At 35.7% G+C, this 10528-nt stretch overlaps 1 protein-coding gene across 2 annotated transcripts in view; it reads left to right on the top strand.

The window, feature by feature from the left end:
• The first annotated feature begins 1714 nt into the window (after nt 1–1714).
• LOC149836202 (DUF3754 family protein, putative (DUF3754)) overlaps nt 1715–10528 on the top strand; it is a 111056-nt gene continuing 102242 nt past the window's right edge. For both annotated transcript variants that reach the window (XR_016432405.1, XM_090009057.1), the window contains exons 1-5: nt 1715–2166; nt 3642–3959; nt 5372–5551; nt 5669–5804; nt 7975–8297. Coding sequence is in view for 1 of the 2 variants with exons in the window: in XM_090009057.1 (XP_089865183.1) it covers nt 1772–2166; nt 3642–3959; nt 5372–5551; nt 5669–5804; nt 7975–8297 (1352 nt within the window). In the remaining variant the exon portion in view is untranslated. The remainder of the gene's footprint in view (nt 2167–3641; nt 3960–5371; nt 5552–5668; nt 5805–7974; nt 8298–10528) is intronic.

Below are 10528 nucleotides of genomic sequence, written 5' to 3'. Positions count from 1 at the left end.
CCTAATTGAAAACCATACAGCGAACATGGAGCCGGACCCAAACCTAGGGAGGTGAACATGATGGATCTGGGTTGGATCAACCTTGACCCGACCCTCTGATGGTGGATCCAGACCTGACTTGAATCTCACAATAAACCTTCAGATTCGATTATGAGTTGAGACTTGTGGTACTGGATCTGCTGAAATAGGTAAAACACTTTTTTTTCTTTCTGGAAATGCAAAACTGGTTGATCTAGACCCAGTTAAGACCCAGACACTACCAGTTCTTTTTACCTGATTATGATTAGGATCCAGCTATTCGGGGCCATATTTGCTCCCAAAGATACCCGGGTTTGAATATATACAGATCCTATATTACATATATCTAGGGATGTAAATGGGTCGGAGTATGGTTGGATATAGGCATTACTAAGTGACTTAAATTGATCAAGCGTAATTGGATCCAGATTTGCATTTGGAGTCAGATGGGGATCCAACCTTCTTAAAATCTGGTGTTTACGTCACCTTGTGTTGGGATGTTGCAAGTTCGAATCCCAATGGTATGGTTGTATGCCTAACCCCAACTTTCTCTTTCAAAAAAAAAAGAATTTTCTTGGATTTGGATGGATGTGTGGAAATACAATAAAAGATAAGATTCAGAACGAGGAGATACGTAAGAAGGTAGGCGTTGCACCCATTGAAAATAAGATGAGAGAGAATCGTTTACGGTGGTTTGGACATATTCGGCGAAGGCCTAATGATGCTTCAGTTAGAAGGATGGAAAAATGGGAAAATATATTAGTTAAAAGAGGTCGAAGTAGGCCTAGGAAGACATGGATGGAGGTGATAGGAAAGGATATGAATGCTTTAAACCTCACCGAGGACATGGCATTGAATAGAAATGATTGGAGGAGAAGGATTCATGTGGAAGACCCAAAATGATTTTCTTTTTTGGTTCATATCGCCGACCCCAATTGTTTTGGGATGAAGGCGTAGTTGTTGTTGTTTGGATTTAAATGCAATAACCTGATACTGAATCCAGATACATTTATTAATCAGACCCTATTCCGGCTCCGAGGACCTGAATCCTAGCCATTTAAACAATTGCATCATGACCGGGGTCACCCACGTGGTCTGCGGGGTTGCTGAGACAAAGGCACCGGGTCAAATCCCACTGGCGCAAGTGTCAGTCGCTTTCAGAGGTGGGTCACGTGAGGCAGGGTGGTCATGGGGACCACCCGAGGTTTTACTCAATTTTGTGAGGGTTCCCCGTCATAAAAAAATTAAAAACAACAAAATATCGACAGCCAAAAACTTGCAAGAAATAATTTTTTTTCAAAAAACTCATGGTTTTCGGCAAAATATCAGCTATTAAAAACAAACAAAAAAACTAAAACTTATGAAGAAATTTAAATAAAATATATTTTAAAATAAAAAACACATTTTTTTTTCACAATAAATAGCTGTCAAAAACATAAATATCACGTTTAAAACGTGTTATTTATGTTTTATGAAAACCATGATATTTTGAAAAAATCGCGAGAAATTGCTGTTTAAAACTTTCAGATAATTTCTCGAGACATTTTCATAAATATCGCGATATTTGTCACTATCATTTTATTAAATTAATTGATTTAAGGAAAATATATGTTTTCAGGAAAGAAAAAAAGAAAAACAGAAGCGCAAGAAATAAAATCCGCGGAACGCCGATTCCCTCCACTCAAATCTCCATCGCTCCCGCTTTACCGACTCTCTCTCTCTCTCTCTCTGGTTCGTTCTCCAACGAAGCGTCATGAATTCCCTCCTTCACCCTTCGTTTTCCCCTCGATTCCTCTCTCCCAACGCCCCGAACGCCGTCTCTACCCTTCGCTCTCGCGAGCCCTCTTTCATCTCCTTGTGCTTCGCCACCCAACCTCCCCTCCTCACCACATCGCAGAGAACCGTTCCCGAATTCCGTGAATTCCAATCCAAGAGCGAAGGATTCAGCGAAGCCGAGGAGGAGGAAAAAGAAGAAGAAGAAGAAGAAGAAGAAGAAGAAGAAGAAGAAGAAGAAGAAGAAAAGAGTATCTCGGGAATTCCCGTTCCCAGACAGCGGTACATCCCTGTCTCGAAGCAGGCTCTTCTTGATGGCTTGCTGTCGTTGTTCAAGTCGCGGGAAGAAGCCGACGAGTTCCGTCTTGTTTCCTCGTGAGTTCCCGATTGGTATATGTTTTTTTTTTCGAGATTTTGTTTTGCTTTGTGTATTGTGTCAGATTGCGATTCGTTTCAGGGAGCTATGGATCGATCCAATCTAACTAGGGAGCGATTGATCGATCCGATCTAACTTTGGAAACATTTTTAGGGTGTTTTTTTGGTTTTTTCAATTGATAGGAACGTCCATAACTTGAGGAAGAGTCACGAGTTGGCAAACAGAAGAAAAAATGTGTTGTATTTCGGGAACTGATTTACGTTATAGTCAAATTTCCGGGCAAAGCATAATTTCCTTTGTTATTGTGCGAAAATTTCCGGTTGAATCTGGCTTTATCTGCATTATCTTGCATGTGATCCAATGATTCCAATATCGATCATGCGCGTCACTCAACCCGGGGAGAGGGGGGACGGTTTATGTATATTGTCTGTAATAATGCATAACTGCCTTCGGTTCAAGTTTCAGTGTTATTATGTAACAATGCAGACTGCTAACATAATTTATCAGAAAATATGCTGAACTATCGGATAAATATTCACTATCACTTGATGCTGATGATTGCAACTACAGTTGCTACTCTATGTCTGATTCACTGGCTCATTGTTCCCAAGATGCACGCCAAAGAAGTTAATAGACAAAATGTAGGAGGCTCGATGATTTATCGTTAAGGATCAATTTTGATGTTTTGTGAAGGTTTCATTTCTATCTACTGGATAAACATGGCTATCACTATAGCTAGAAAGAGATATGCAACTTATAAGGGACAGACTCTATATTTGAAACCAATGGATCTATATCCTTTTTACACTTGCTATCAGAAAAGAATTGCCATAAGAAAAGAAAGCTTGTCTCTGTTCTTGATTGAATTAAAGTGTTAAGTATTGCATCAATCATATAATTGAGGTTCAATTCCATAATCTATCTATGCCGGCTGTTTTGAAGCCTACAATGATGGTTTCCAGCATAATATGCAGAGATAACAGTCAAGGATGTGAAAGTTACAATCATAGCCTGCATGTCGTGTGCTTTGATACTTAGAGTGAATCATAAAAATTGTATTTAGATGTCATTATATTCATCTCTAAGTCTATGTATCTATAAGATTCTGAACCATGCAAGTGCACACACACACATATAATTCACTTGATTACGCCTGAAAATATTCTAAACATTGTGGTTATGATTTTGACCATGATAACTTTGAATAGAATGCTTCTGACAAATCTCAAACTCTGTGTCTCAACCTTTACACAAAGATTTGCTTGATCCGCATCTGATGTCTATTAATACTTAATTATGTCACTAAAGTAGTCTGCTGTGCCCTATTTTTGTGTTATGCCTCTAGTTGTCATGCTTCATTCATATTAATGATAATTTTCTAGCTGTCATTCCTTTTTCTCTACTTGAAGATGTTATGTTCCTGCACATCTTGGGGTTCAAGCAAATTGAAAAATTGACAATGTTCTGACTGCAGGTGTCTGGATTCTATCATTCATGCAGAACACAAGGGCATGCTGGAAGAACTGAGATCAGATTATGCTCTTTCTCATTCATCATACGTAAAGGAGAATGAAGATACTGAGAGAAGTAACTTCCATAATAGAGAAGACAAAAAAGTCACACCCAATAGCCAGACAATAGCCATGCAAGATTCTGTTGGACTTGAGAATGTTCAAATTAATCATGAAAAGCAGGACATAAGTGAAACGTCACTGCATTTTCCATTGAACCTGAGTTTCCTGTCGAGATCGACTGTTTGTGATGCTCCAAATGTTTCAGCTAGCAAGTCAAGGTTGGACACTTTTTCTTGAGGTTTCAATGGATTATTGCCATAGGCCGGTTTGTGTTTGAACTTTGAAATATTGGTAATCATAAATGATTGAGAAATATGAAAAGCCATCCCACATGTCGATGAGACAAGGCTTGATGATCCTTATGTTTTAACAATTATGATAGGTTTAGATGCACTATTTAATTCAGCTCGTAAGCACTCAAGTTGAATTCTGCAAATCTTGATGTATAAGTATAACAGATAGTCGTTTTCATCTATTTATGTTTTTGTGCCTATTCAATATGTGTCACCTACAGCTGCATGATTGTATAAAATTAGTAGCATACAACTGCCCAATTCCTTTTTCCATCTGCAGAAAACACACATACCACATGCACACACTGACACACTTAGTAGTCATCAACGCTAGGCCTAAGCATTGACCCCTCTAGGTGCTAGGCAGTGCCTAGACATCAACTAGAGAACCACAGAAGAATTTAATTACATAAAAAATATAAAAATCATAAAATTAGAAAAACTGAAAAACTTAAATGTTTCAAAGCACACAATCAAAACATGATTACAGTGTTTCAAACATTATAAAGTATAAACACAAAAGCGGTTAGCTTGCATCTAGGTCATCTAGGTGGCTTATGTGGAATTTCAAATACTAAGCTCACACGCACACACACATCTGAACCACGATACCATATCTATTGCGGTTTTGAACCATGATACTGTATGGTGGTATGCACTCTTGTTTGCATAGATCTAGCCACCCAATGTCGGATTTAACCATATAGATGTGTTTAACATGGTTTGTTTACCACATTGGTAGGTTTAATCATCTCCAATACATCATAAGATTCAATTTTTAAGATTGTGAAAATGATGATGGTTTAGAAATGGCCAAAAACATCAGCACAAAAACATAGTAAATAAATCATTCTAAACATGATCAAAGGTTAGATTTTACTTTTGGAGATCCGATCTATGCAAATTAAGAGCTTACCTGGTGGTTTGGTACCACAACAGACTCACCGTATGCATACTTGCTGACTGATATTGCAATATCCATTGTTATGGTGGTTAATGACCAGGTGCTTTATATGATTATCCCACCTGGAATAATGGAAAATTGCAATATCAGATCAAGCCACTTGGAATATTCCAATCGGACCATGCTCTATATCTTCTGAACCAGAGATGAGAGATGAGGGCTTGCCATGGAGTGATATTTTCCTTTTGTTTTCTGTATGTTTGATTGCCTTTTGGTGCAGTTGTATGCTTCTTGTGTAACTTTTACTGTCATTCTTTAAGCTTTTTAACATTGTTCTTGATCTTTTTTCTCATATATATAATATAAATCTCATGCTTGCATAGCTTAGTAAGATTTATCAGGAACTCATCTCATTATAGGCAATTGCATGTAGAGTTGCTGTGGCAACTCGCTTCCAGCGGTCCTTCATGAAACTTCTGCACAATGCTCAGTTTGAGGAACTCTCAGTTCATGATTTACAGTTGACTTCAGCACTGAACACTGATTATCTTCTGACATTACCAGTTTACGTTGATTGGAAGAGAGAATTTGAATCCAATGCAATTATATTTAGGTGAGTCATTAGTCTTTATCAAGAATTGATTCATTAAATTTAATTTTTACTGACTCTGCTTCTCTATGTTGGAGTTCTGAATCCTGATATACATCGAAATTTCCTGCTATAAGACAGACGTGGGTTTGCTGCTGAGAGACAGAAGGGGTTGTTGATTGTTGAAAAATTGGATTACCTACAGTCAAAACTTCTGCAACAGATCTTCCGAGTTCTCTCTAAACCTTTGGCGAAAGCTGGCATGTGGATAAATGAGGTAAATCGATTTTATTATGCTTCAACTAACAACAGGAAATTTATGTGAAATGATTGTATGGAAAACATCCACTTTCAACATGACTTGAAAATTTTTGGGTTATTTTTTGTGGAACTTATAGATTTTTCTGAGATTTTAGCTGAATCAACAGCTGATAATTTCGTATAAATAATGGTATCATCATTAGATAACGTCATCAAAACTGTTTAATGGAATCTTGATGTACCAAAAATTATCGAAAAAGGCTGCTGAATGTGGTTGCTGAAAGGTATGGACTCAAAGCATTTGTTTTGAACTAGCTTTTATGCATGTAATACACGAGACAAAACAGAAGATCTAAAAGTCATCATTACTCAACAATATTATATACGCGAATGGTTTATCAGCAAACTATTTATATAATCCACGCTATGCTCATCCTCTGATTCATTTGTACATGTAAAAGATAAAAGTTCATGTAAAATATGTGTCAACTGTGATGATCTGGTTTATGATCTCCTAGCGAATCCGTTTGCAGAAAAATACAGTGGAGATTTGACTCTTTTGATCTAAGGTGCACCTCGCTGGATATACTATTTCCCTTTTGTTCTAGTGCTTTGAGAATTGAGATATGATGTCTTTCAGATATTTTCATCATTCCTTCCAATATCCTTCAAATGAAGTAAAACCAGTCACAAGTATCGGTATCAACTATATCTCGGTGAGGCTATTTATATTATAGGTTTGGTGATAAATCATGAAAAAATCTTGGGAAAATCTCAGTGCTTAAAAAATATAAAAATAAAAAAAATAAGTAAGAAAATATCATGTTTAGATAATAAAGTACATATATAATAAAAGAAATAAGTAAAAAAATGCAAAATAAAGAAGAAAAATACATTTAAGATATAGAAAATAAATAAAAACAATAACAATAATTGATAATATCACTATATTTTCATGAGAATAGTGTAATATTCTCGTGATACTATTGCATTATTATCAAATTGGTAATTTTTCAAAATATCTTGATATTTTACCTATAATATCGTTTGATGAAAATACAATGCTAATATCACAATATTTTGAAAATATCACCGATATCTGTGACTATGAGTAAAACCCTAAAACTATATCTTCATTTCAACCCCAAAACACCAAAAATATCCACACGAACACAATATAAGAAATATACCCTAATTGCTCAACACCAAAGGACTCAAATACCTAATTCATCAAATTCTCCTCCACACCAACATGGATTTCCAAAATGAGAATAGATTTGGCATACTTGAACCCCACGTATTAGGGCTAGCTTTAGGGTTTGCTGTAGAGATAAAACAATTAGGGGCCAAGAGAGAGAGATCTAACATCATTGGCTTTAGAAGAAGAAGAAGAGAAGTATAAGAAGGAGGAGGAGGAGAAGAGGAAGAAGAAGGATCCTAAGCTACAACATGTTCATGTGTGCAGAGAGAGAGAGAGAGAGAGAGAGAGAGAGAGAGAGAGAGAGAGAGAGAGAGAGAGAGAGAGAGAGAGAGAGAGAGAGAGAGTTCTGGTGCTGGCGTTGTGGGGCGTCCAGTAACGTTTTTGCCGTGTTTGTCGAGGAGCTCGATGCAGGTGATGGAAGAGAGGAGACAACGAGCCCGATAACGAGGAGATAGAGAGCCCTCAAATTCTCAGAATGAAAAATACTACCTAGGGAGGTGGTAATTCAAAATTTAAGAAATTGAGGATATTGAGAATTCTCAATATCATGCTTAGATAACCCAAAACACTGGAAATTGACCTGGCAAGGCTTGATAATTCCCATTCCTACAATTTCCACCCTATCCAAACACACCCTTAATATCATTTGCTGAATTTGCAGTAATAATATTGCAATATTTTGAAAATATCATAGATATCTGCGTCTATGATTATGTGAGGCATTATGGTCCAAGATGAAGCATAAAGGGTTTAATTGTACATCAAATTCTGCTTCCACATCTGATGGATTTTTTTTTAATGTTTTTAGACATATTTGAACCATAGAGTGGTTATCAGTATATGATAATTTTATGACAGTCATGTACAAGTTTTTCACTTTCTTATTCTTATTTGTGCTTTGAATTTTGAAAGCTCCTTCAATGTATCTTCTTTATTTGTATGCATATAATTGAAGTGAATATGTTTCTTTTTCTTTCTGTATTAGATGTGGTTCCAAACTGGTCATATGGAGTGGATGGAGCAGTTGCTTTCTGTGCTAAAGAAGTCATATTGGTCAGAGAAATTGCTTTCTGATGATGAAAATGTTTCAGATGACCAATCAGGAGTCAATCATCAATTAGATGATGACCTTCCAATGTGGCTTGCAGCACAACGTGCAGTTCTTCGTTATGAAGGTTTACTGTCTCCAGTCGGGCCCCGTGGAAGATTACTAAGGAAATTACTTGCATGGATAGGATTTATTCCCTCCTTTCCACCAAAATCTATAGTACCTAACAGCAAACAAATAAATATGGAGCCTTATTTAAGGTCAGCATACTTAACTGTTTATTGCTCTTATCTTATTTGTAAAGATATACCATCAACGGATGTCTTTGCTGTTATTACTTTTGTGATGAGGATGTACTATATATTTGTATTGCATGTGATCAGAAAAATGTTTGAAAGTTACAAAATAAACCATTATTAAAGGAGAATTAGATTAATATTTTGTCAGCCGACTGCAAGTAATCGGGATAAGGTTTTGAGGTGCTTTTAGCTCTCAAACCAGCTAGGGCACAAGTAGACGCTATCATTGCTATTTCGTACTAGTCGATCCATCAATGATGATGATCACGAAAAATACTTTAGATCAAGGCTGTATGTATCATATCGGAAGCCATATCGTTTGGGCCCAAAATAAGATACGTATCATAAAAAATCATAAATTTTGAAAAAAAAAATAAAAATGCTAAAAAAATTGTAAAAAATCAGAAAAAAATAGCAAAAATTCTAAAAAATCATTACACCCAAAACACTGATGAAATGCAAAAAATGCAACCACAAAATTACATGTGAAGCATTTATGTCTCTACGAGCTACATAACACATCATCAATCATCAAATCTCACAAGAACAATAGTAATATCTTCAATTAAGAAGTAAGAACATGCCACAACATTCATCAAAACGAAAAAAAACCAAGTTTATGAATACTTAACAGTTACAAATTACAATACATAACCAAGTTTTTAAAAAGTATACCATCAATCATCATTATCTTCTCCTCCTTCGACATTCAAATCATCTCCTTTAAACAGGGGTATTCGTCATCTACGTCCTAAGCTCCCTTCATGTTTATCCATTAAATATCCTCTTTATTTTGGAGGTCTGCTTCTTCTTGAACCCATTCATCCAATACATCGAAGTTCTCTAAACTGATGGGATCAATCAAACTGTTCTTTGTGCCTCCTTAATGACAACTTTTGTATTCACTTAAAAAGATAACATGCAAATTTAAATTTAGTTGAGTTTTGTATGCATAAAAAAACATTAAATAATACATGAATATGGCAAATAAACTTTATAATTTTAAAATTACCTTTGCCTCGGTCGTAGGTTGTAGCGAATGTACACAAGGTCATCGAGCATTTTGTGCTCTAATGTGTTTCTTCGCTTTGTATGAATTTGCTCAAAGACACTCTAATTTCTTTTGCATCCACTTGCACTGTATGTTTGACTTTTGATGCGAATAACAAAAACTCTTAGGTTTGAAACATCACTTTCAAATCTAGTCCACCAGATGTATGAAAAAATAAGAAAATGAAAAATCAATAAGACAATAATTGATACAAATCATACAATCATATAAAACATCATAACTAAATAACAATATGAAATTAAAATTGAAATAGACAAATAAATTACCTGAGCGTATTGTGGTACGGTTTTTCACTGTTGCAAGTCTCCCCATATCATACAATGCATTGTCGTAAATTTTCTTTTCCTTATGAATTTGATCTTGAATGGCATAATCAGGGTTCAACCTTTCAATGCAATCTAAGAGACCCTTGTTGACTTTCCTGTCCATCTTAAATGTAGGGGAGTATCTAAGTGCAAGATTTAAATAATACGTTGCAACATGAAGATGTTGAAGAAGCTGCCCAACCAACCTATGGTCAATGATGTTCCATACAGTCAAATACAATTTTTTCTTTCTATTTAAATAATCTCTAATGACCTCTTTTGCCTTATCCATGGCCTCATAGATATAATCCACAGCTGGTCTGTCTTCGTTGTCAACCAATCGTAGCATCTTCGCCAAAGGTATACTTATTCTCAACAACTTAATACATGAATCCCAAAATTCATTTCTAAATACAATATCTCCAATTTCTCGTCTTTCTTTTTTGGGAATGAGGATATGCATTCCAATCATCTGAAGAAAATATTTTTTTAAGTGCACTTCTATTCTTTACAAGACTCTGCACAATAAAAAAATTGTAACAAATCTAGTAATTGCACTACGAATCAACTCGGTACTATTATTATACTTTCTCATTAAGCTCAAAACTCATGCATGATTATAAATAAATTTTATAATTTCTTGGCAGCATTCAACTGTATGTTGTATGTCATTCATGCTGCCAATGTTCTCAAGCATGAGGTCTATGCAATGGGCAACACACAAGGTCTAAAAGAATGACCCATAATTTTTTGCCGGTTCATTACCTGCTACCCTATAATTCACTGTATTATTAGTAATGATCTGTACAATGTTT

The sequence above is a fragment of the Nuphar pumila genome, chromosome 6, assembly GCF_984573655.1.
Source record: "Nuphar pumila chromosome 6, dmNupPumi1.hap1.1, whole genome shotgun sequence".
NCBI lineage: Eukaryota > Viridiplantae > Streptophyta > Magnoliopsida > Nymphaeales > Nymphaeaceae > Nuphar > Nuphar pumila.
The sequence above is the reverse complement of the archived record's forward strand: the minus strand, read 5'-3'. Positions and strand labels throughout refer to the sequence as shown.